Source organism: Struthio camelus, chromosome 14 (assembly GCF_040807025.1).
Source record: "Struthio camelus isolate bStrCam1 chromosome 14, bStrCam1.hap1, whole genome shotgun sequence".
NCBI lineage: Eukaryota > Metazoa > Chordata > Aves > Struthioniformes > Struthionidae > Struthio > Struthio camelus.
In genome coordinates, this window is record NC_090955.1 from 19,611,001 (window position 1) to 19,638,441 (window position 27,441).

Below are 27,441 nucleotides of genomic sequence, written 5' to 3' on the forward strand. Positions count from 1 at the left end.
ATAATCTCTCCTCCCAGTTCCAGAAAGACTCAGATTGGGAGGAGTGAGGTTTTGATGGAGATTTTGTGGCCGTTTCCATCAACTCAGTGTGTGGTTTCAAGAGCGCATCAAGCGATCTACACTGGGGATGAGGCAGTCCTCCCCTTGTCCCTGGCTGGGTGCACCTGTTCCCTGTCCCGGCCAGCGCTGACACTTTTGAGCTGGTTCAGGAAGATGATTCAAAGAGGTCTTGCGCGCTCCAATAAATAAATGTGTGTTGTCAGGCCATCCAGTTGAACTGACTCATTTTCTGTAGCTGCTGCTACGCGAGTGCGAGGCCTAAAGCTGGTGCAGGACGGAGAAGGGGGGGTCCAGAAGCATCCCCAGCACAGCAGCCCCGTTGCACCGAATGAGTCGTAACGTGGAAACGCGCCTGTGGCGTGGTTTTGGGGTGTCTTACAGCAAAGAGACGAGCTTAAATCGTGCTCCTGGCTCGCTCCTGGCTGCGTGTTTCTGCTCCCGTCCTGGGGCTGGGGCTGGCGGCGCAGCGACCGCCTGGCTCGGGGGGCTGTGCAAAAGCTAGTCTTGCACGGAGAAAGGGCAGGTAGCTTCATTTAGTGCTGGCTGCGCTTCCGGAATAATTCGTACCGATCCCTGGCCTAGGATCAGCGGGTTGTGAGTGGGCGCGCGCGTCCGTTTTTAGCGACCCAAGCCTTGCTTTGGTGCGTGATCAGAGGTGGAGAAGCCAAATTAGTGAAGCAAGTTTTTTTTTTTTTTTTGGAATGAAAAGAAAGTAAATGTATGACCCTTTTAATGTATAGTTGATGGAGCGTGTTACACTAAACAGTAAGGACTGTAACCCGCTCCAGCCTTCCCCCGGTTTTCTGCAGCAGAATGAAATAAAGGGTTTTTGGCCACCCGCGTTTCCGCTGGGGAGCGTCATGGGTGAGGGCTGAGGGGCTGCAGAGCCCCGCGGGACCGCGGCCTTTGTCAGGGCAGGCGGCGCGGCCGCAGGGCAGACCAGACCCCGGGCCTGGCGGCGGCTGAAGTCACCGACCCCGAGCGGCGCCCGCCATTTCCCGCCGCGCGCCGACGGCCGCCTCAGCCCGGGGGCGGGGCGGGGCGGGGCGGCGTCACGTGCCCCGGCGGCGCCGCCTGGGCGGGCAGACGGCCGCCATGAGCGGCCTGCTGCTACTGCGGGCCGCGCGCTCCGCGCTCCCCGCCGCCGCCGCTGCCCGCCGCCACCTGCGCACCGCCGCGCCGCGCCCCGCCTTCGCCAAGGAGCTCTTCCTGGGGAGGCTGCGCAAGGTGAGGCGGCCGCGGGCACCGGTCGGCGGCGCCTGGCGGCGGGGGGGTGGGGGAGCCGTTGGGGGGGGTGGGGCGGTGCCTCCTCCCGCGCGCGCGCCGTGCGTCACCGCGCTGCCGCCGGCCGCGGCCGTTGGGCGGTCGTTGCCGCTGGCCGTTGCCGCTGGCCGTTGCCGGGCGGCCGCCGCGCCGCGCCGCGGGGGTGGGCGCTGCCGCCGGCGCCTCAGCGGGCCGCCTGAAATCGCGGCGGCGGCGCCGTTTCCAGAGGGAGGAGCGGGCCCCTGGCGCAGGGACCGGCTGCCTGCGGGGGCGCCGGCGGCTGGTGGCGGGCGCGGGGCCGGGGTGCCCGCGCGGGGCCGGGCCCTGAACTCGCCTCGAGGAGCACGACTTGGCGCAACCGTTTGCTTGCAGCGTCGTAAGATAAAAGCTCCTCCGCGCCTTGAGAGAAACCACGGGAGGCAGAAGCGATGAATTTCAGATGTAACTGCTTATTGCTCCAGAAAAGATTTGCCAGATGCGTTCGGTTGAATTATGGGGTTAAATAAATGAGGAAAAGGAATGGGCCCAGCGTCCACCGAAGTGATTCGAATCACAAATTCTCTCAAAACGGACTTGTCAAGTAAAGGGTAGTGAAGATTAGTGATCAAACTCCATCACATAAAACCTCACTTCCCACATATCTTTTTCCCCTCAAATGTCAGTCTGTCCACAGTAAAAAGCACGCTCGTCTCGTGGTCTTTAACTTACATTTGTCACTTGGCTTTTTTTTTTTTTTTTAATGCAAGCCTGCTAGGCCGTACTGCTTGCGGGTCACGGCCAAAACCGTTATATAACAAAGAACCTAGCGTAGGAGGTAGATGATAAGGGGCGTTATGGAACAGTCCCCCGCTACTCTGTCTTCTCCTGGCGTTGAGCAGGTGGGATGTGCTGTGTCCTTCCAAGAAACAGCATCTGTGGTCTGAGCTTTGAAAACGTTACAACATTAAATTAGTTCTGATGCAAATAAAAATTAACTGACTTTGTAAATGCCTAAAAATGGGATTGTATTGACAAAATTCACAGTTGAGCAAGGATTTTTGCATCCCGGTAGCTCTTTAAATCTCTTTGCTCCTTCCTGTAGCCATGTTTCTCTTTCAGGTACTAGCTTCTGATTTGTTTTGGTATGTAGTATAGTTGAATCCTATGGATTTCATCAGATGAGGCTGTTTCTGTTCCTAATTCCACAATTCTCAACTTTCACAATTTCTGAGACTTCAATATTTGGAAGTTAGGTGTTCTTAAACTTTGATTTCAATTGGACGATTCATGCTTTAAAAAATCCCCAAACTGCTATTTTAGGAAGAAGTTTTTCCTTATCCAGAAATTAACAACGAAGAACTAGAGGAGATCAACCAGCTTGTGGGACCTGTAGAAAAATTCTTCAATGAAGAAGGTAAGGTTATTAGTTTCTTATCCATGTAATTGATCTAGTGATTGCAAAATGGTTTAATTATAGCAGTTGCATAACAGTACTGTAATTTAAATATTTAAGTTATTTAACATATTTGTTACCAGTTATACAATGCTGCTATATAGGCACATTCATATATGGCTTTTTATATAGATTACTTGAAAGCTGAGGAGAAAAAATAAATATTGAAAACAGAAGAACTGTAAAACCTAACAGGAAGGAAGTAAAAGAATTCTGGGATAGAAGTAGAACTTGAAATTGTTTATAGTTCAGTTGTATATAGCTATTTTCCACTTAATATACTGTGCTTTTTTGTGTGTGAACATTAACTATTCTGCTGTACTAAAACTTTGGCAAAATTCAGCAGAGAATCATAAAAGGTGACTACTTGAGAAGCTATGAAAAATCAAAGGCGTTTATGTTTTTTCAATATTAGAGTAGTTATTCTCTCTGGAAAAACTCATATTAGCTGCGTATATTTCAGTTAAGGTCACAGTGTGTTCTGTTATTGATACAATATAAAAGCTAATTCAAGAACAGTTGCAGAAAATTGGTTTTACAAACTGCGATTTCTGAAATAGCGGAACGATATAATCTCAGATTTTCCAGCTGGCAAAGATAGTAGGTCTCGATTACCAAACATTCCAGGAGTTTGAAGAGGCCTGTGATTGTCAGGGATTAGAATTTATGAGATCCAGATGATTTTGACTATGAAAGTTTAACATTGCTCACTGACAGTAAGTTGAGAACTTACGCATGTCACATTTTTTTTAACTCTTTGCTCTTTTGTGAAGCATAATTCTTCCCAAAAATGATGTAGTAAAAATGATATTTCAGGAAGGAATAGCATGTCAAATCACAGAGTCTTGACTGATGATGGTAGAAACTGTTCGTCTTTGAATTCTCAGCCATTTCTGTTCAGGTGTTCAGGGTAGCTTATGGGTGTGGTAAAAACAGGTTAGGGGAGCAACCTTAAACAGTTAGAAACTTGATAGAGTTGGCACTAGATAAGGAAATTCATCTCAGCAGGAGTCGTTCTGAAGCTTGACATTCTCCCGACTACAGATAGGCGTATATGGGTGTAACGGAGAAATAAGTAAAGAAACACCTTTCTCTCCCATATACCACAAATGTATTTCTACTACAATCTAGATTAAAAATAAGTCTTGTTAAAATGTGCTTTTTTTCTGAGTAACTTCTCTTCAAAAAGCATCGGAGCTTTTAGTTGCCTCCCCCCTGTAAGTTTTATATAGAAGTTGTGGAATCATTTAACTGTGGTGAGTATGAAGTTTCTTTAGACAAGTGCCTTTGCTTCTGCAGAGTTAATTCCTTTCAAGTGTTTTTGGAAACGCGGCTTCTCGTCCTTTTTCTGCAGCTTACAGCTTTCTTGAGCTAATGCATATTTTTGCTGTAACCCTACAAAACAGCTCTTATAATCCCCCAAGAGTTGGAATAACTCAAAAGAACAAGATTGCTGCCGTTATCCTGTTTATGTGTTTTTCCTTTTTTTCCGTCATGGCTTGGACATAGTTCCCAAAGAAAATCCTGGAAATGTTTTGCTTAGTCCAGTCATGGAATCTGCTTAAATATATATGCACAACCTGTAAACATAGAAATGTTTGAGATAATGGAATAAAAAACAGATTTTTCCCACTTCCAAGTTCTTTTCCCTTATACAACATGACTTTACAGCCATAATCTATATTCTTGGGACCTTCCAGTAGGTTCTGTTTTTTGATTTTGACCAAGTAAAAGGATGGGTTACTTAGGTGGCACGTTGGTTCCGTGTCATAATTATCTTCAGCCACTAGCCAGCCCAGTGTATTATTAATCTTGCAGTAGCCAGTTTATAGGGATTGAGACTTTTCCAGCTGCAAGGGAAGGGAGGCAACAGGACAGTGAGTAAGAACAGACTAAACCTAGGAGTAATTTCTGTGAACTTAGGCATGGGAAGTAATGCCTGTATCTGGTGCAACAAGTGCGATGTCTTTGCTGAAGATGCTTTAGAAGACTACAAGAAAAAAAACAGAGAGAAGGGATGTGATTCTCTAACAGGCCTCGTTTCTATTAGTTCTTCACTTAGTCTTTGTTGAGTTTTGGGCTCTCAAACTGGTAGTTAGGTTAGAGGTATACTTCTGCTGTCTCATAGCACATAGTGACCTTGGCTCTAATTTGAGACTGCTGCAGTCTCTGAGCATTTTTTTCTGTACTAAGAAACAAACTTTTAAGTTATAAAAACATCTGTATTTTTAGTGGACTCTAAGAAAATTGATCGAGATGCAAAAATCCCACCTGAAACTTTAAAAGGACTGAAGGACCTGGGTCTCTTTGGCATGCAGATTCCGGAGGAATATGGTGAGTAAAAGATCACAAAAGAATAACCCCATAGTCTTCTGGTCCTTTTTTAATAAGTAATGCAATCTGAGGTCTTGCAAAATGTCTGTGCTAATCTATATTTAGTCATTTGAGTTGGATGCCTAAGTTAGGAGCTCACGCGTCCTCTCGAGTTAACAAAGAGACAAAGGCAGCTAGAATATCCGTTGGCTGTATAGAGAGCTACACAAAGTCCTAGTTTAGGCGCCTAAGTTAGAGAACTAAATTTAGACGGCATAAATCTCCCTTGGCTCAGTATTTTCCTTTTTGTTCATTTTCTTGGTGCAGTAGAGAAGCTTGACGCCGTAGGACTTGGAGCTAGCTGATGATTTCTAAAATTGTACTGGGCTACAGAGAATAGCCAGGCTACTTGCAGTCTCATGGAAATGATTTATTAAAATTCTCACCTGTCGTTGCCAGAAAGGAATGTGTTTGGCAATCTAGAAGTGTAAAATTGCTATTTTTATTTATTAAATGCATAGCTTTTGTGTAAAAACTTTCCTATGCAATACTGAAATTATGCCTAATATCTTCACTTAAGCCTATGTCTTGGAGGAGATGATAATGCTAACGGAGATCTGAGACATTAGTTCCTCAGAGGATTAACCCCTAAATTTGCAGGGGAACTTTGAAGAAAATGTTAATCGTGTTCTTATTGATAAAGAGAATTTGGGCTTGAAACTAATACATAACATAAAATATATAAAGTAAGAAATGAGTTTTTCAAATCTTCTATTTTCTGTTGTTAAAGAAGCACATTTTAAAGAGAGGAACTTGCTGGAAGACAGAATAGTGTTTGACCATCTGCAGAAACTAGTTTCAGTGGGAGATACCTAATTTTTGAGAAGCATAGTGTGAAACGTAATACACTTGTTTCAGTGACTGCAGTAATACTATTTAAAGCTGGAGACACCTCAGTATTTACTTTGTGTTAAAGCGATGTCACATTTTTCATAGCATTTTTGTTACTCGCTCTTTATTTATTGTATTAGGCAATATAAGTGGTGTTGCTGTGCTGCACTGATTTCACTTCTTCAAAATGCAATGTTTCTGTACAAATTCATTAAAGTATATTGGACAACTTACATATACTGTAACATGAGGTGATCTCTGTTGATTAATTACATTTGAAGTGCATTAGAAATGTGTGTTTATTGTGGGTATTCAGAACTAGGCAAGGGTGATAGGAGAGTAAGATAGAAAAGAGATTTGCAAGCTCACCTCAGGGTTTTTCTCTTCAGGATAATGTCCTGGGAGGAGAAAGATCTGGACAGAGCTTTTAACCCAGCTGGGGAGAGAGGTATTTACAAATTAAGAAATATATTGGAAAAATACCGGGAGTTAGTGTCCGCTGGAAGGAGATGTTGGAAGCAGGGAACAAAGGAGAGAACTCAGAGCACAGCATTGGGAAAGCATCATGACATTTGAAGTGTAATTTACTACTAATTAATTTGAAATAATTTTCCTAGTCTATTGAGGTTTTTTTTAAGATTCTGAAAGGTAATGTGTTTAAAAATCATACTTCTTTTTTTTTTTTTTTTTACTGAAATGTTGTAACTGTTTTGATCTTGTATTGTTTCGAAACTTGTGAAATAGACAGCACTCTGTCAGCTTCCAGTTTGCCATAGGTTGCATCCATTCAGGTTACTCCTGGAAAATCGTTAAGAGTTCAGTGTGTAAAGAAGAGTAGCATTTCATCCAATCTTTGTTATCCATCAAATGTTTGTGCAGACAGAAGTGCACCGGTGCTACTAATGATTCTGGAAAATAAAGTTAATGTAGGCTAGCTAACCTGCTAGCTTAGATTAGGAGTTTCATACTCCTGTGATCTTGTAATCGTTTGTGCTGGATAAAAGTCAAAAGATGGAAAGCGATCAATTTATTGTAAGGAAGATGTTTTTCACTGCACCGTAGCTAGTGCGCTTCTAATGAAGTTAGTTCACATTTTTTTGTAATTTAAACCTGCTATATTTTTGTTAGTGGCATTTGTTTTGTTTTACAGCTCTTCAGTCACACATTCAGTGCTTCTTTCTTTCTATGATATTTTTCTTAACAATTTGTAATAGTGGCATAATTGTCAGAGACATTAAAATGCAAAACCTTAATGGGAAAACAGGAGCTCGCATAAATCATGTAACATTCTCTAAAAATTGGCACCACTGAAATTACTCTGCATGTCATCAGTATGCATGTCATCCAAGCTGGATTCTTGTCGCAACCCCTCTTAGAAAGGGGAACAGAAGTAAGAGAGTGTGTATAGATCGGGGGAGTGTAAATTTTAATTAATTTAAGCATGCTCTGAAGGAAAAGGAGATGTAAGAGGCAGTGATTAAATTAAAGGCATAGGGGAGGCTGTAGCTGAGCTTGTTCTTGCACTTAATATGCAGGAAAAAGTGGCACCATTGAGAAATCTGCTGAAATAAGGTGTTCATTATTCTCACTTCCACAACTATCTGAAGTAGTAAATTCTTAACCTAGATAAAAGATTATTTGGATTCAATAAAATTGTTTATTCAGCAGTAATATATAAGGTCATACTAAATTATGCAGACATTGGGAGGACCGTAGTGCTGAAAATACAAAGTTCCTTGCACATTAGATCCATGCAGATGTATCTCTGAATTATCCTACTTGAGTTCTTTGCAAGCCCCTTACAAATAAAGGGTCTCTGTATTTGCAGCAGCAGATCATCAAATACCCTCAAAAAGTTTGTGTTGGTGTCAGGTTCCTGTCTTGATATATTCGTGTTTTTGGATTAAAGATGTTTCTGAAGTATCCTTCAGAATCCTTTTGGATTGGATTTGGAAGTATCCTTTTATCCTTCCTTAGTACTAGTTCAGCAGCCTGAATGGGAAACTTACTTGTGCCGTTTTTGTTGACTTGGACATTTTCTGCCCTGTTTCCGATGAAGCTGGGGTCTGCCTGGCTGTTGCCAGTTGGCTTTTTTTCATCAGTACCAGAGCCAGCCCTGTCCTGAGATTTGTCAAGCGCTGCTCCCTCTGCTCCTTGGTCTGCAGCTGGTCGGCTGCAAAGCTGTGTGTGTGTATATATATATATATGTATGTATAGGTTAATTGTCTGATTTTGTAAGATAGCACGGAAACATCACAAAAATTTGGATTTTGTTCTGTTAGTATTTTAGAATAAAGTAATTTTTATACCAAACGTTTTACCATTTTCACATACAGATTATTTAAACAAGTCTGTTTCCTACCATGTGATGGATTATGGTATATTTGCTCTGCATGCATGTGCACACATGCATGAACACAAACACATCTGCTTTATGAATAGAACTAAAATCTCCACTACAGAACAGCTCCTGCTTATAGAAAAGAGTCACTGTTTTTAAGACGCCTTATTCTGGAACACCTCCTGCAACATGGTATTTATTTGTGGACACAATGTATCCAGTATGGACAGCCTATACTAAGGCATTCCCCAGTTAATAGCCTTGTATGACTTATGTTTCTTTATTTGAAAGGGTTTTCTGAGGAAGGAGGGGGCTGGAAGGAGGTTAAATTCTAAGTCAGCTACTTAGAGTTACATGAATAAAAGGTACTGTTTTTTCCAGGTGGTCTTGGTCTATCAAATACCATGTATGCACGTTTGGGAGAAATCATTTCTTTAGATGGATCTATAGCGGTTACTCTGGCAGCTCATCAAGCTATTGGGCTTAAGGTAATGTTCTTCTTTCACGTCAAGTAGTTCTATGCTTACATAAAAAGGGTGAGATGAAGTTTACTTAACTACAGAGTGTAGGTGTGGTAACTAATAACAAATGAGAATTACTTGTGAAGCATAAATCGGATGGATTGACTTCAGCTGAGTCGTTAGAGTGTGTCTTAACACCTTCTGCCAGTGGCCCTGTGTAACACTTGCATATGCAGGATAGAGATTGAATGTGAGGTATACAAGAAAATGGTTAATCCAGGGAACACTGAGATAAGAGTTCTTAGGAAAAGTACTTTAAATGATCTGAAATTTTGTATATTTACAAAGCTTGATAAAAGTAGCTGGAAGAAATGCTGAAAACGATAAAACATAAGGATGACTAAAATTATGTGAAGGTGGCAAAACCATGCAGATAGTTCAAAAGAGTGCAACACTTTCTAGGTGGAAGAGGCTGGATATTGAGGGAGCTTAGACAAAACTTATCCAAGTTCGACACGTTACAGCTAGTATGTGAATTTTGAACTAGTTTTTTAAAGTGTAGTATAGCCTTAAGTACCTTACTTTTTAGTGTATTTTTATGTTATGGATGGTAGAAGTATTCTGAAACTTGGAATTACTGAGTTCTTTCTAATAACAAAAAAATCTTTACAGAATTGAGCAGATGATGCCAATTGAAAAGCTGCATTCCTCACCTTAACTTACAATAGAGCAGGGATAGTGAGCTGATCAGATCTGTAAAGCACTCTGATGAAAAGTGCTGTATGAGATAGAACTGCTGTTATTCTCCTTCTGTGGCCAGTTTGTTCCAGTTGGTGTTAATCCTTCCTAATTTTGTTGAGAATCTGTATCTTTGCTACTTGACAAATGATTATTTAGCTTAATCATGTATTTTTTGTTTTTTGCTTGTCCTTCACAAGAAACCTGTTGTATAAAAAAAAATACAGCTCCGTACAGAGATAATTCAAGTAAGGGCAGTTCTCACAAAAAGTTGTTGAAAGCTTATGTAATGAAATAGGTTGGAAACCAAGTAAATAATATCTTCTGTACTTTGATTAGGAGCTGTGGAAGTTCATGCCTTTTGGTTTATTTAAATAAAGTCACTAGCATTAGTAATGAAGGAATATTGAAGGTACAGATGATAAAGAATGAACTCTGTTATTGCCCATGCCTTTCAGAGCAACAACAGGGTTTTCAGTTATGGTGTTCCTGTAGTGAAACCCACTCTAGAAGGCAGTCTTAATAATTAGCCATTTCCTGTGGATGTTTGAACAAGTATATGATAACTGGAACATTTCTTAATGTCTGATAAGTATAATAATGCTCACTGTTTATTAAACTATCTTAATATTACCTAGTTATGTCATATAATCTGTAAATTAAGCTTCCTGAACTTGATGTAATTTGGCAGCTTAATTTCTTTTCACATATTTTGATTGCTGAAGAGTTTCCAACGAATTTCTTTATTTAGGGAATCCTCATTGCTGGCACTGAAGAACAAAAAGCAAAGTACCTGCCTAAATTGGCATCTGGGGAGCACATTGCAGCTTTCTGTCTCACAGAACCAGGAAGGTACTGTTTTTCTAATCATAAAAGCTTCAGGAGTACAAACATTAAAATTATTTTTTGAACGTGTCTTCATTACAGTGGTTGTTTGGTTCCTGTATTAAATCTTTACATTTTGTGCCCGCAATGTCACTATATAGATCAATATCTTTAAAAAAAAAAAAAAAAAAAAAAGTACGCTTATAGTCATGTAATCCGTCTTTCCCCAAGGTGCTACTTATGGTAGTTTTCGTGAAATCACTAACTCACCTTTGACTTGAGGTGCTCCGTTTTTTCTAGTTGTTCCCATCCCAGGCATTCTTCCACTTAATTGCTAGCATTACTGAATATGAATTAAAAGGATAATTTGTGCTGTTACTCTTCTAGGCAGCTTTCAGTTGTTTTAAAAATTATTAAAAAACCTGCACCAGTATTGAAGGAACCACCTCAAATCATAGGAAGAAATGTTGGTCTTCTCTTAGAGTTTAAAAAAGGCATCTTTGTTGTAGCAACTTCATTTCAAAGACAGAGTTGTTTTATTAAGCTTATTTATTGACTGTGCTAATATTGCAAATTGTTTGAATGCAGAAAAGGTGCATTTTTCTTAAAAACATATAGGTATATGGTTTACTATGTGATTGTTAAACTGATTGAAGAACTTTGGATGTTTGATGTTGAATCTTACTTATCCGTACAAAATTATAGTTTGAAACTTTTTTGAACTTTCGTCTTCTAGAATGACTTGCACAGAGCATTTGATGTGTGTGCTAACTTTCTTGTTGTTGTGATGAATAAGAAAGCTCCCAGCCGTTAGTGTTGGCTTTTATTTGTCGTCCTAAGCCAGGCTTTTGACTTACCCTCTAAAATCTTTTCCGTTTGCAGGTAAAATTTTTATTAGCACAGACATTTTAACAAAGCGATCCATGCAAGCGATTCTGAAGTAACACAAGTTACAAGTTGTAACCTTGTTCTGAAGTTCTTTTAATGTCTTTATTTAGCCTAGCATTATTTAAAACATTGTGTTAGTCTCTCTAACTTCAGTCTTCTCAGATACCATAGTTCTAGCACACAGAGGCAATCGTTTTTGGAGTTCACTTTTAGAAATCTAGCCCTATTAAAATATCAGCTGACTTGCGGCTGTTCAAACAACTTATCAACTGTCTTCAGCTGAAACCCCCAAACGAGCCATTATGGCATTTTACTATTTGGAGTTCTAAAAATGAAAATTCTTTCAAGGGGGAGATTATGTACTGCTTGTTAAATCACATGATAAGGTGGTGATTGAAGAGTGTGTTTGAACTTTTAATCACCGAACATACACTTGTGATTTCTTTGTTGCAGTTGACCTGCGAATTTTACTACTGTGGAAAGTGTGTAATGTGTCCAAATGCTCACGCATAAAGACTGTCACCTGTTGATTTATTTTTCATTTCTGTTGAACCTTTTTTCCTTAGGATGTACAATCAGGGTATGACTATTTGAGGAACAACTTAGATGTTTTAAACTGGCTGTGTTTTAGGATAACATGCTCATCATGTGTTTATATAGCTCAAACTGTAACTCAGCAAAGTTGCTTACATTGCACTCTAGGAAGTTCTAATCAGTTCATCAAGTTAATCAGCAGAAATGTCCTTTCAGGTAACTTAAGTAGATTTCTTTAGAGCTGTTGCATCTAATAAGTTTCCCTCTTACTTAAGAACGAAAATGTATACACCACTTTTTAGTACAACCAGAAACATTCTTTTTAAAGGATGGGAAGAGGGAAGAAACTGTACTTCTGTTTTTTAAAGCATGTTTATTTAAACATTAATAACTTTTTTGGCTTTTAGTGGAAGTGATGCTGCATCCATTCAGACAAGAGCAGCCCTCAGTGAAGATGGGAAATACTTCTTATTAAATGGCTCCAAGGTATTTGCTCACAGAATGGAAATACAACATTTTTTCGGTGACAGGTTCTATAGAAAGTATTCATGTCTTTTGCAGCATTGTAATTAGCTGCTTCTGCTAAGTAAGAGGCTAGCTTGGGAGCTGCATCAGGCTTTTGGGGATTCCAGGCTAGTCATTGGGGAATAACGTTCACTAAACTCTTGATGAGAAAGGTATGAAGAAGCCCCTCTGAAGTGCCTTCTCTGTATCCCCAACTCCTGCTGTTTGACTTTTCAGGAAGGATTAGTTAGACCTCCTCTGTGACTGCAAAGACGAGAAGAAACCTGAAACCGTTTCCCCCTCCTTTCATTCTTTATCATGCAAGACTTTGTAGATGTTTTTGGACAAAAACTTGACAGTGAGTTGGAAATAGGGCTGCTTAGAATATTCTTGCTAGAAGAAAAAATGGCAAAATACAGTCTTCGAGATGTGCGCAGATAACTGGATTCAACAGCGTTTGATACATTACAGACTTAATCTGTAGCTGTTGATATATTTGTCTGTGATGTGGAGAGACCCACGCTATGGGAGAGGCCCTGCAGATGTGGCCTGATTCAGAGTATTTTTCATCAGAGATGAAATTAAGCAAGGTGAGACCTCAGTCTTTATTGCCTATGTACTACTCACATATGTTAAGTAAAAATACATACAAGCTTTTGTGAGGGTACACCTTGTATTTTCATTTAATTTAATTCAGATGTATAGTACAGCTAATTTTTATAGTTATGCTGAACTTACTCTTGTGTCAGCTTTTCCTGGAAATGCATTCACAAGAAGCAAAACTAGTAGCAGAACAGTGATTAGAATTTAAGGGAAGAAGGAAAAAATTTTCACCGCTCTGTTCTTTGTTGATGTCTGTTATGAAGCAGTTAAGGGCAGTGCTCACAAAATCAGAACAAATACACTTACTTCTTTCCTCTCTCAAACAGGTTTGGATATCAAATGGTGGTCTCGCTAATATTTTCACAGTATTTGCTAGAACAGAAATTGTTGATAAAGATGGAACGCTAAAAGACAAAATTACTGCTTTCATCGTAGAGCGAGATTTTGGTGGAGTCACCCATGGGAAACCTGAGGATAAACTGGGGATTCGAGGATCGAATAGTAAGAATTACTTAGCAGCAATTGTTTCAGTATTTTAATGTTTTTATTTTGTTTCGATAATCTGAATTTGCAAGCAAATTAATATCTATTCCATATAGCTGTATAGTTTCATGTTTCTTTTCTCAGCTTTTCTTCTGCAGGATCTGAAATAAAAAATCCATATTGTATAATTCCTTTCCACACATTTGAAGTTTCCCTAATCACGCTGTGAAAGAATTGACACAGACAGCTCGGTAACCAAGTAGCATTAGTCTAAGAGTAATTTTTCATAGGTTCTTCTTAAGTTTCCTGGTGATTGTAGTGCTTTACCATCATATCATTCAGACTTGACCGCTCTATCAGTTCCATAAAACAGAGAGTCAAGACTATAGTTCTTCTCTGTTTACACAATGTACGTTAATTATATTTTGAATTTTTTTACATCACTAATTGGGGTCAACTACAGTTAGAATTCTAATTCTTTTGGCCAAGCCCGTGTAGTTCCTTCATACATTAGGAAAACTGCTTTTTTGTTACAAGAAGAGTCAGTTACATTCCTGAATGTCATTTAAATATTTATGTGTAATAGTTCAACTGCTGTTTACTCTGTGTTTCAGCATGTGAAGTACATTTTGAAAACACAAAAGTGCCTATAGAGAATGTTATTGGAGAAGTAGGAGGGGGATTTAAGGTAAGCAGTAAAGAATAACTACTGATAATTTTTAAAAGCCTAAAGGAGACTTTTTTTTTTTTTGCACTGAGGGTTCTTTGTTTAGTAATACCAACATTGCCAAATTGAAGAGTACTAGAGGACAGACTTCTCCGTGAACCTTATACGTTTCGCGTTAATTGATTTCACTAGCGTAGCGTGCGGTATGCCATAATCTCAGATTTGTGTATGTTTCTTCTCAATACTTCAGTATTTTATAGTAGTACCTCACCTTTTCATATCCATTTTATCTTCCACTTATATTTATTAGATAGACAGAATTGAATAATGTTCTTTAAGCTGGAGAGAGATGTAGTCATTTAGAATAAATGTAATTTTGTAGTTGCAAGGACGGTTTCTCCTTTTTTATAATGCCAGGCAATACATGCTTTGCTCTCATTTTTAATTTGCTCTTTTCTGGTTATTATTCTCAGTCTTTGCTGATAGTAAGCTCCTTCCTTTCCTTGTAACGCCGTCCTGTTTTCCTCTACAATTGGCTGATACTCAAAGTAGCTGTCTCTTTCTTCTAGAACAGAATAGCTTTGCTTCTTTCTACAGTGTTCTCATAGCATCTGGCAGCTAGAGAGAAGAAATGAGAGGTGAGATGGCAAAAAAATAAGGCCATTCTGTACTGGAGTTTCACATCTACATATCATAAAGGGCAAGAAGAACCTTAAAACTTAAATTTCCCAGACTCTAACTAGCCTTGAAGTATGTCACAGAACTGCTGCTGCACATCAGCATTCCTTAGGCCATGGGGAAACAGGTATATTTGGCTAGCTGTGCTGCCACAGGTAGGAGGCTGGACAGCATGAGAGTGCAGGAAGGCACCGAGCTGAGGGGCTGCTCCCAGCCGTGTTCTGAGGGAGCCTGGCTCTCTAATCCAGCCTGCCAGGCTAGGCAGTAAAGTTCTGCAGCGCACCCGCACCCCAGTTTAAAAATACTTTTAATTTGATCTATTTATCTCAAAATGTGTTGTTTCTACTAAAGCTGTAGCTACCTTGTCCCTTTTTTTATTTTTGGTGCGCTTTGTATGGAGGGATAGAGTGAGTGAATTTGGGGAAGAGTAGGTACTCAAGAGTAGGTGTTAATTACTGTGTTGACTACTAGCAGAATTGTTACAGTATCCCTCAAAAACAGGTTTGGAAGATAATTTGCCCTGAAGCAACTGATTGCCATCATCATCTGGTCCCTATCCAACACATTTGGATACCTGCATTAAGCTCATTTATACATTTGCATCAAGTACATTTCTCATAGTGTGACATGAAATGTAAGATTCCATGCATAGGCACTTAATTTTAAGACGTACACATAGTCACCGAAGAGGGAAGAAGAGTTTTATCCTAATTAAGACAAATTCAACAGGGCAGTAAAGTAAGGGAGGTGACATGAACTGTCAAAATGCCAGTGATCTCAAAGGAAGCGATGCAGTCTTTAATTTACAGAGTACAGTAAGTTCACAGTAAATACATTTAGGGGGAGTGGCTGCAGATCTGAAAGGAATAATGGCAGGTCCTCAGGAAGAAAGTAAGTGGAAATAGTAATATACTTTATACTTTATAGCGGAGAAATTAATTCTTATGGTTGCATCTCAAGATGTGTAGGGTATGGAAGAAGATATCTGAAGCAGGAAAGCCTCTATTACAGGTTAGCTGCAGAGAAGGTTTTTATATGTGACTGTTGTTTAAGCACATTAAGCAGTGCGTTGTTTTTCTTATTCCTCTCTCCGATGAATTTCAGCAGTGTTGTCGAATTAATTCAAGTGTTGCAGATAAATACGTTTTTATCTGCATTTTACCTTAATGTAGTTTGAGTAGAGGGTTACTTCCAGGCAACTGGGTCATCAGTATCTGTACAACTATTTCAAGTGATAAACTGTATCTAGTAGATCACCTTAAATATTTGTTTTTTAATCGTTACTGTTGGGATGCTAAATGCTATATTAACCAGTTTGAAGAAAAGTGTCATAGGATAGGAAGTGTATTCCAGTGACGAATGAAATCCAGGAAAGCACTAAAACATGAAGCAAGGTAGCAGTAAGCATCTTGACCGCAGGAGACGTTTTGTGGCAACAACATTGCCTAAAAAATATTAATATTCACAGGTTGCCGTGAACATCCTAAACAGCGGAAGATTTAGCATGGGCAGTGCGACTGCTGGAATGGTTAAAAAATTGATAGGTGGGTAAAATTTAAGTGTTCAAAATTGCTGGATGTCATGCAAAAAAAATCTGATGCGCGTGAAGTATACATCGTAGTTTGTTCAAAGTAGTAACACTGGTCTTGATCATAGTAACTTCACTGTTGTCAATCATAAAAAGTTTTGACTTCTTTAAATCCTGTAAAATATTTATTAAAAATTGTTGTTAAAGCCTGTAAAATACTAAAGCTTTTTCAGTTCATATAGCAGAAAGCTGTTGCTGTTGAATTTGTTTTGATGTAAAACATTCTTAATGAGTATCCCCATATCTTACTGCTTTTAGAAGGTAGAATTTATTCTCTCTTAATGTATTTTCTCTTACAATTTATTCTCTTCCAACTTGAGGTAATTCTAGCCCAAAAGTTTAGATACAATGAAAACTAGTGAAATTGGCTTCTGGCAATAGTTACCTAAAACAGTAACAGAAATCTCTCAAAATAAATGAATTGGCTCTGAAACGTGCTTTCCTCTAAGAGTACCAGTTCACATCTCACATTCTTCTTGCTTAAAAGCTTTTGACACGGTGTCAGTGTTCCCAGATTTTCTCAACACAATTATTTTGAGGGTGTTCTTCACAAGCTACTGTTTCTGCAGCAGCAAGGCTTTTACTACACATGTACGTGAAATTGTCAGAATCAATCAGTAGAAAGATATTTTTATTTACGTACAGTAGGAATGATATGGCACAGTAGTAATTATGCTGTTTTGAGATGAAATGGTGTCTTTTTTTCTTTTTAAGAAATGACAGCAGAGTATGCTTGCACCAGGAAACAATTCAATAAGAAACTGAGTGAATTTGGATTAATTCAGGTAGGTAGAAAAAATCCGGAAAACCTCAAACAGGGCTTCGTGTTGAGTAAGTGCTAGCAGATGGATTATGCTGGGGTTCTTCTGGCTGGGGTTCTTCTGGCTGTTACTGGTTAAAAGAAATTACTAGAGGTAGTGAATTGGTGTAAATTTAGTGCAGACTTCTACACACAGTCTTTTAAATGTCTAGAATGATAAATGCATCAAATTATTTTTTAGATTTTCATGACTGATTTGCAGTAAGTACTTTTAAATGGTACTTGATAATACCTGTTATGTTAAACATATGAAAACTGCAGTTGTGCTTCTGAGTTTTGAAATGACTATAGACTGATTAGTATTTTGCATCAGGTACGATTTCTTTCACCTGTTACTCTCATTACTATTTGACAGGAGAAGTTTAATTTGATGGCTGTGAAAGCGTATGTAATGGAGAGTATGGCTTACCTCACGGCAGGAATGATGGACAAGCCGGGACTTCCAGATTGCTCACTGGAGGCAGCCATGGTCAAGGTAATTAATTTTACTGAAAGACTGGTTTAGGGGATTAAGCTAATACAGACAAACATCTCTCATTTTTTTCAGTCTACCATATAGATTCGTGAGAGGCTCAAGTATTACATTTAGACACGTAATACAAAAACCTGAGCTAGGTTAAAAAAAAAATCCAACATTCTTGTCTTCTTTATTTCCCACTTGGTATTAGATTTCCTCAGAATGCAGGCTTCTGTCATCATATGAAAGAAAAACAGTGGATACAAGAAGTTTGGAATTTTGTGGTCCTCTTGAATTCTGTTTGTATGGAGCCTTAGATACTTAGCCAGGTCTGCAGCTGGAGATACAGCTAAGGAGCTTCTGTCGTGCCTTTCTTTTAGAATCCGTTGCAGAATATATGAGATAGGGAGTAGATGAGTGAGGGAGAATCAGGCCTGCTCTCCCTACTGGAGTGTCACGATTTAAAGCATTTCTATAATGCAGGCCAAGGGATGCTGCTGGCTGGCAAGGCACCCTTCAGAATTCATGAATTTTCAACCCCCCTGCTGATGTGCATCTTATTATGTGGTCAGTCCAAAAGAATTCATGTTCCCATGAATTTGGGGAGATGTAAGTGCTCCAAACAACCAGCTACATGTTTTCTTTCAGTTTGAGGCTTTGAATCACCTATGAGCGTTTCCTTACAGAGGAATTTTCGTGGCTTGCAGTGAAAGGAGATACTGATTTTTCAAGTAACTAGTTTGAGCACAGTGTATACCCTGAGCCCTAAGCATACAACTTCAGGCAAGCTTTAAACAGGGCCAGGGTAAAAGCACTACAACATATTACAGCAATGCCATGTAGATACAATTCTTCTTAATTCAGTCTTATACGTATTTTAACTCGGGGCATAATAACAAAACACTGTTTTCTGTATTTAACGTGGGTACCACAGTAATTAAAATATTATTCAATGGCAGGTGTTCAGTTCTGAAGGTGGATGGGTTTGTGTAAGTGAAGCCCTGCAAATTCTTGGAGGCCTTGGCTACATGAAAGATTACCCCTATGAACGCTACCTCAGAGATGCCAGGATACTTCTGATTTTTGAGGCAAGTATGAATATACTTTTCTGCCATAAACTGAAATTTACTCTCTCTTATTCTGTAAACTTTGACTGAAACAAATCCAGTACAGTACTCCTGTGAAGGGTCCTTTATTCATTTACAGTTGAAAGTTCTGTTACACTTATTCTAAGCGTGAGTTAGACTAGGAACTGGTATCTGCTTTACCTCTGAAAAGAACAAAGTGTATGACCTGGTACTATATATGGTTCCCTCTTAAGCATTTAGAAACTTTTGAACAAAATATGCAGCCATTTTAAACACACTGTCAGGAGAAAAGCAGTCCTCGTTCGTGGCTTGGGTTTGTTGTTGTTTTGAAGAGATTAAAGGAATCTCATTATTAAAAAGCATAAAGCTACTCTTTAGCATAAAAACCTGAACTATTTTACCTGACAAAAGTAGCTCATCAGTTTACGTTCAGTAAATAGTTGTAATTGCGTGTGCTGAACCATGATAGAAATTGAGTATTGTTAAGAGCCTAATGAGAATGAATTAAAATTAGAGTTAAGATCCTAATGTGAATGCTTTTCACTTTGTAGAAAGCGTATTTTGAAATCTTTTTCCTGCTTTATTCTCATATATCTATACCAATGTATGAGAGGGGAAATGGTACAGGCAAAATTTTCATTTTTATACAACTTTCTCTAATAGGTCTTCGTAAAAGTGAAGCAAGGAAACTTGCATAAAATTAATTTGGAAGTCACTTAACTTACTAATAGGTGTTTGGGGTTTTTTTTCTTTGTTTGTTTTAATCTTGGCTATGAAGTTTATTTTTCTGTTTCTAAGCTGGGTCATCAGTGACCATTCATCTGTGTGTATCTCATTCATGACTTGATTTTTCATGATGGACCATTTATAAATGAACAGTTGTCTTCCTATATCGCGACATCAAAGTTCTCAAACTGCAAGTTGCTGCAAGTTAAAGCAAGTAAGAATTTGCAAATCAGAAATGGTTATATAGCATTCACTAGCTGTTCTTGTAAACGTACCTGATTTTATCTCCCGTAAACTAGGAACAGTCAATTCCAATACTGATTAAGGAGCAAAACCAACCAACCAGCAAGGTCATCATCCTGCATCATGTGGGGACTGATAGTTTATGAGTTGGACGGACACTAAACAGTGAAATCAAAACCAGATATAAGGAGCCTTTTCTAGACTTGAAGTACAGACGACTTTTCACATTGGAGGGATTATACATATCCCAACCAGTTACATCACGTTTCTCCTCTGCTAAGACAAGCAGACTGAGCACTTCTCTTATTTTATTGTTGATCTTAGCCTATTTATAAGGGACCTGCAGACATGTCAGATAGATAGATAAAACTGCGCTGTTCAGTCCAGCTAAGGACAGACAACTAAGGACTAGAAAAGGCATGTTTCTGTTGTCCAGGATCTGGTTTTCCAAGAACAAAAATACATAGGATATGGTGTGTTTGTGCCCCTCCAAAACTTCCTGCTTACCCCTATTGACAGAGGAATACTTTTTATTGAAACTGTAGCCTCTTTGACTTGGCCTGTCCTTAAGGCATTAGACTTTTGACACTGATGTACTACCTCAGGACGCTTTCCATCTGTAACCTGCCTTCTGTGTTTTGATCTTTATTTTTCAGCTGTGTGTATTAAAACAAGCAATTGTATAATGGATTCCCAGACATCCAGTTGTACAGTATCACTTTAATTTCCTGGTCTGCTTTTGCCTTCCAAACAGGTGTATTGAAGCAGTTTTACAATTATTTAAAACAATCCTTTACTAAAACAGTCTAGAACTTCATTTTTACTGAAAATACATTAAGTAATCTTTTTTTTGTGCTACATATTTATGTCTAATAACGAGAGGCTCAACCTTTTCACAGTTAAATGAAGTTACAATTTTGTAATTCAGTTACAGAACAGCAGAAGACAGCAAACATTTATGGATAGATTAAGAGTAATCTTTGACTACTAGAAGAATAGAAAGGGAAGACAGGCCACAGACCTGCTTGGAAAGCGTTCATTAATACTGTAAATTATATGCAAGTAGTTAACCAAAGAACAGTCTTCAAAATAGTATATACACTTCAAATACAGTGTTTACACTTTGTGGCCTGCTTCCAGTATCCACAAGCCTCTCCAGCCATATGACTTCTACCTCCCAAACTTTTGTTACCACTTCAGGTGCACTCTCACCTGGGAGCGTAGCTTCTGGCATAAGCTTGTTTTGGCTGCAGGTAATGGTCATCTTTTGTCTTACACAGCTCTCTCCAAAAGAACTTTATCTTACAAGTCCAAATGCATTTTACGATATTTTGAAGGAAAGCACAGAACATAAGATATTTAGCCATTAAAAGCTCTTTTGGAAAAAAAAATGATTGATAGAAAATATTAGCACAGCACATACAGGTTTTTGAAATATTAAAAATGGCTTGTACCTGATACTGACTCCACTTTATATCTTTATATTGTGTTTTTTTACAGGGAACAAACGAAATTCTGCGATTGTATATTGCTTTGACGGGTATGCAATATGCAGGCAAAATCTTAACTGAAAAAATTAAGTATGTTCTTATTTATTGCTAATCGTTTTAACAAACTAAACACAATTTGATAATTGTTTAACTATAGATGAGAGGAGAAATTATGTAGGGAAAAAGTGCAGTATTTCTCAGTCCGTTATCTGTCTTTTCCAAAAGGCTTTTCAATGTATAGGATTTTTTTTTTCTTGTTTAATTGACAATGTTTCATATATTTAGGAATTTTGTCCAATCATATTTTATTTTATAATACCATTTTTTTTTTTAGTTTAAGTATACTTTTGACTGTATTGGGCCACAAATTAACAAACCCACCATGGCGGGGGGGAGGAGGGGAATCTGCTGTTACAAGAATCACTGTGTTCTCCTCCTGCCCCAATATGGAATGAAAACGTTAAGAAACGAGAAACAGAAATGCACATACAGATATTGCTGCTTTACAATGTTAACATACAAGCAGGCCTCTCTCCTAGAGAATTGTGCCTGGCATGCTGTATTCCTGAAAGGCTCTTGAGGGACCTCCTTTTTGCTGAATTGCTCCTAACTGTGAATACAAGCAAGCAGGGGGGGTCTCGCACTCTGAAGATGATTAACAACATCTTATTTTAAAGTAAGTTAAGCAAGGCATCCTGGAACGAGGCATCCTTGTTACAGCCGATAATTAAAAATTTCAGGACTCTAGGAGAGAGAGTTTGTATTAGGAGCTTTGACTGTAGTTTGTAATAGTCCCCTCCCGTCTTAATTTTCTGTTCCTGATGCTTGTACGCAAGAAGGCAGGGAAACAAATGTCCTTTAACAGCTGTTGATTACCCAACATTTTAGAGAAATCAAGAAAGGCAATGTAAGCGTGGCACTGGAGGAATTTTTAAGCAAATTCCGGGACGTGATGGGCAGAAAAGTGGATTACGGGCTAGTTGGTGAACGCGGAGTAGTGCATCCCAGTCTTGAGGTAAGTAAGTAAGTAAGTGAGGAGAAATACAGTGCTTTTTGATCAGACTCAGACGCTGGTCTGTGACATTTGATTCCCATTACTGTTCATCGCAGCATATAGCCTGTTTATGCAAAACAACTATGTGTATGCCTAATACTGTGAGATTTACAAAGCTAAGCAGTAGTCTAGTATTTTAGGAGAAAGGACCTTTTTTAGTTATATATGTTATATGGGTGTTTATCAAGGCAAAATAAAGACTAAGTGTAGGTATTTATACCAAACCCAGGTTTATCTCCACTTTAGTAATTTATGTAAACTGAGCTTCACAGTATTAAAAATCTTTCTTTTACTGGTTAGTTGCTTCGTAAGCTCTGTCACAAAACACAGTACTACAAGCTCCAACTGTGTTTCTCAGCAGACATTCAGTCATTTGATTTTTTTGCTATGAATTTTCATTCCTGCACTATGATGTGTCCTGCCACAAATGGCTCTCAGGCAAGTATAAGGGTCTCCCAGAATCCTAGCTTGAAGATAGCAGGAACATAAAGGATGAAATAGGATAAATTTATCCTGACTCGTCTCACTTGGTTACTAGTAGCTCATGTGGTCTATGTGCTGCAGACACTTCTGTTCCTTTTTTGTTTCTTTGTTTGTTTACTAGTAATGTAGTTCTAGGTAAGAAATTCTGTGAACTATAAAAATACTTGCTAATCACAATAAATAATTCATATGACCAGTGAGAAATGATCTGATAACAGAAAGGGTAAGGTATGTTTTTCCTATGATGTTTTTTGTTAGTAATCTGAAAAACTAACAAAAAGATTTTTATTGTTCTTCTGGTATATCTGTTCTCCAGGTCAGCTATTTCAGCCATTTCCTCTAAATAGCTTCAAACTCACTTGTGGCATGAATGCAAATAAGAATCATCATAATGAATTAGGTTTTTTTTTTTTTTTTAAACTAATAAAAGCTAAAAAAGACACTACGTATTGCCAGAATTAGAGACTATTGGTAAATTTACCCACTAGTACCACATAATCTTGATTCTCAGGATTTTTATAACCTGCAGCACTTACTTACTTAAAATAAGTATTGTTTGTTGTGTGTAAATAAAAGTTACATAAGCATTTTCAGGAATGTTTATTTGTATAAAGAGTATACTGAAAAGTAGCTAAAATTTAGAAAATTTTAATGCATATTATATAGAGGAAGAAATGCGCCTTCATTGGCTCTAAACAGTAAACTAGGTGAATGTTAATATACTAGTGCTTTCCAAGAGAAAATCTAGTATTATTTGAGCTTCAGGATGCATCCCAGATGCATCTGAACAGGGAAAAGAATAAAATGTTTATAATCTCAGTTCTTTTATATAAAAAAACAGGCAACTTTTTTCTCCTTTCTAGGTGGGAAGAAAAAAAAATGTAAAAGTAGTGAAAGATCACCTTAAAAGGGAATGCTAGTAATTTGCAAGTAGTTTATAATTATGTATTGCTTTTAGCAGAAAACTGAACTGCCATTTTTGAGAGGGCAAGGGTTCTTTCCTGGGGGGGTGGGGAGGAAACACATCTTAGGGCTTACATCGTTTTCTTCTACAGAATTGCCTGTTGCTTGCTCTATTTATTAAATACGCTTCTTTCCTTCCTTTTGATCAATCAATCAGAATCGGTTCTGGGCCTCCTACAGTGTTTTGTTAAACATCAGTCTTGGCTAATTAAAAAAGAAAGAGAAAATAATTCTGTGCTGTAGCTGAGAATTTTGATGTATGTCTGTCTTGTGTCTTGCCTGTTAAAACCGCCAAAAATACTGGTTGCCTACAGCCCAAACAAAGAGGCCAAGAACGGTGCAGACAGCATAAAACTACCTTGTCATGCAGTTGGCAGTCTCATTCAAGCTGAGAGTCTAGTTTATTGGCTGGGCAGCATATGAGTGCTTCCCTAAATATGCTGTTCAGCTCAATGTCCTGTTTTAAGGTAGATTTTTTTTTCCCTTAGGAGACTACTCAAATTGTTCAAGTGTACTGTATTTTGAATATGTATTTTTTTGCTTTATAGGCAAGTGGCAAGAAGCTTGAGGAAAATATTCATTATTTTGGAACATCAGTGAAAGGCCTGCTAAGCAGGTTTGGTAAGGTAACAATACTATTTTTTTCTGTTATCTTTACTATTGAATAGTTTTAATCAACCACGCTAGCCTCGCTAGCATCTAGAGTGGACTATATGGGGATGACAAAAATCTAGGAGTTCCTTTGCACAATTAATTTCCATTGATCATGAGAAAATAAATAAATTGAAATTATATGCTCACTTGATGTGATGGAACCTATGTTTAAAAAACAAAACAAAACAGCAGCAGCAATCTCTGTACGCAGCAATTCTCCCTGCGCCAATAACTATTTTAAGTATTATTTCACTGTAAGCAGTCAGTGGAACCTATTTCCCTCTTCTTCCCAAATGAATAAGTATACACTAATTTTTTTTGAATTATACTTAGTCTTTCATATTCTACAGCAAATGAATCTATGCCATGCAGAGTGGAACAGTTAGAGTAGGAGGGACTGGTAGCCTGAATTGTCATGCTTTAAGGTAGTTAGCTATCATCTGATGTCGTCTCAGAATGCTCATCAGACTCGGCCCTGCACTATTCCACCCTAAGTAGTAGGGTTTTTTTTTTTTATAGAGACTTAGCTAAGTTTGGTAATTTAGCTTGAGTGGTTTTTTAGCATTGATCAAGGTGGTTTGATGGCACAGCAATTTTACTGTTGGCTGGAGCCAGAGAGACTGTTAAAAGGTGGAGCCTGGTTAATCCAAAACTTGCTAACATAGATAGGGAGCATAAGAATTTTATGTAACAACTTAACTGGCCAGGCTAAATGAATAGGAGTCTAAATACAAAGTATGAAAAAAGTCTGACTGAAGTTTTAAACTGACAAAATACAAGCTAATCATTTTTACTCTTCTAGACGATAGTGGATGAGCAGCTGGTTCTGAAGAGAGTGGCAGATATAGTTATTAATTTATATGCAATGACAGCAACTATTTCCAGAGCTAGCCGGTCTATCAGTATCGGTCTAAGAAATCATGATCATGAGGTAAGTGTACTTTACTTTAATATTAGATACATCCATTTAAGCTTCATGATCGATGGAGTTTGTAGACTTTAAACGGTAAGTATTTATTACCATTTTTTGTTAAGTGTTTAGTATCAAGCAGTTGGCAATAAACAGCCTCTGACTTTTCCTTAAAACGTTACAGCCTACATACATACATTTCACAAGTCTTTACCCAGCTGCTTGTTTTCAACTTGACTAGCCTATGTTCCCTTCAATGTTGAAAGGTGCTTGTTGCATTCTTTGCTGCACGTTCAAGATGCTCTCCTAAAACAGCGCTCTGATTTATCCAGCACTGCATGGTAGTGCCTCAGACAGTGAGGCAGCCTCAGACAGCCTCAGTGAGACATCTCTTTCAATATACTTAAAACTGCAGTCTATATTGGTTAAGAATTGAACCTGTCTCCTGTAAAACTGACTGCACCAAACATTTCTAAATTGATCAGTGCAAGAGTGCAGTAATGACACCAACTCCTTCACAGGTTCTCTGAACGTGTGAATTTGCATGGTATCATAGTATTTGAAAGACAGATTTTAAAACAAACAAACACACTTACTTACTTTATCAATTTGTATTTGTTCTCTTAAACCTGCTAACACCATCCAGTTCTTTCCAAACTCTTTCCATATTATCATTAATAAATATGGTATTGACAGAAAAATGAGGAAGTCTGATGTGATGGTAACTGCCTTGTAGCTCAGAGTTTTGTGATAACAATTATGCTGCAGGATAAATACACTTGCTACAATTCGCATGTGGCAAATCCAAACTGATTAACCTCAGTCTTCAGCGGTCTTGAAACTTGAGATTTTGCATGTGTAAGCCCTTCTAGATTTATTACTGAGAATGGCTTCTCATCAGTTTTCAGTGAGGGGGACATCCCAATGCTGAGAACCTGTAGCTGTAGGGAAAAAAAAAATAAATGACAGGTGTTAAAACTTGCAGCATGTATTACTAGCTTACAAAGTTCCATGCTAAGAGAGAAAAACCAAACTTCCAGAAGTTTAAACTACTGTATTTTTACTGCATTATTTTGTTTATGATGAAATTGATGACCTTTTTTTCAATTGACTGTTACTACTGTTTTCTCAGGTGCTTCTTACAAATATCTTCTGCACAGAAGCATATTTCAAGAATAATTATGCCATAGCTCAATTAGAAAAATGTAAGTAAGTTCTATGAAATAGGAGAATTTCTTTCTATTCTTACAGCTTTAACAGACTCAAAACAAAATTAAATATTTTAATGATGGTGTGACCAACGGAATAGTTTTGCTCTGCCTTTAATTGGGATGAGGAACATAACTAGTGCCTGTTGAATATGAACGGTCTCTTCTCTTTTGTATAGATAAACTGCTGTGATACTTTTTTAAAAAGCATGAGAGCCCTGAAGCTATGAGAAGGAGTATAAAAATCTGACAATAACAAATACTCCTCTAAAGAAACTATTAGATAAAAAAATAAGGCACTGTTTAAATTACTTCCTGCCACTGAAGTTTAGCTACTTGTATCTGGACTCTAAAATCCTTTCTGAATGAAATTCAGAAAAGCTGTTTACTGTACTTAGTTAACGTTCCTTTTGTTTCCTTGATAGATGCAGACGAAAACCTGGATGACAGTATTAAAAAAGCTGCAAAACAAGTACTGGAAAAGAGAGCTTATATATGTTCTCATCCCCTGGACAGGACGTTCTAATTACTTCACTGACAGCAAATGAACTGCAGAAAATTACTTATTGTTCATTTACAATCATCAGGTCAAATGACTTGACACCTTAAAAATAACTATTATTTCATGAGTTTAGCAACTGTAATTTGCTGTAACTGTGTAAAATAAAATTTTCAAACCCAACTTCATATAAAGACGACTAATAAAGAAATTTTATTTAAATCTCCAGTTGTCTTACTAAGATGTATGCCTCTGTTTCCCTTCGAGCTAAATAAAAATGGTTAAGGTTCACATTGTGAGATGTTTTCTTCCATGGGTAAGGATGGGTTGTTTGTGAGTATCTTTACGCTTAATCAACTATTTTCTTACCATAGGATAAGCACTGAAAGACTTGCAGAATCACAGACCCCTTTAGTTTGGAAGGGCCCTCTGGAGGTCATGTGGTCCAACCCCTTGCTGAAAGCAGGGCCAGCTACAAGCATTGTCTTGTTTGGGTGAGTTTTTAATATCTCCAAGGACGGAGGGTCCATCTGGCCAGATTTCAGTAGGAAGCCCCTTATTTTATGCCACAGGTATA

General features: G+C 38.3%; 2 protein-coding genes across 21 annotated transcripts in view; one reads left to right on the forward strand and one right to left on the reverse strand.

Moving 5' to 3' along the window:
- The first annotated feature begins 1,117 nt into the window (after positions 1-1,117).
- ACAD9 (acyl-CoA dehydrogenase family member 9) lies at positions 1,118-27,155 on the forward strand. The gene is made up of 18 exons (XM_068907410.1): positions 1,118-1,287; positions 2,623-2,716; positions 4,988-5,089; positions 8,682-8,788; positions 10,251-10,351; positions 12,154-12,232; positions 13,180-13,354; positions 13,951-14,024; positions 16,150-16,225; positions 16,984-17,054; positions 17,445-17,564; positions 18,506-18,634; positions 21,104-21,183; positions 21,982-22,108; positions 24,142-24,219; positions 25,050-25,178; positions 26,290-26,362; positions 26,791-27,155. The coding sequence occupies exons 1-18, from the start codon at positions 1,156-1,158 to the stop codon at positions 26,889-26,891; spliced, it is 1,848 nt and encodes a 615-aa protein (XP_068763511.1). The 5' UTR covers positions 1,118-1,155; the 3' UTR covers positions 26,892-27,155.
- CFAP92 (cilia and flagella associated protein 92 (putative)) overlaps positions 14,031-27,441 on the reverse strand; it is a 178,054-nt gene continuing 164,643 nt past the window's right edge. For 19 of the 20 annotated variants that reach the window (XM_068907386.1, XM_068907387.1, XM_068907394.1 and 16 more), the window contains one exon: positions 25,754-26,098. In XM_068907386.1, the coding sequence (XP_068763487.1) occupies positions 25,940-26,098 (159 nt within the window). In that variant the 3' untranslated portion in view covers positions 25,754-25,939. Of the gene's footprint in view, positions 14,622-25,753; positions 26,099-27,441 lie in introns of those variants that run through there. The other variant, XR_011134541.1, reaches the window with a different exon arrangement.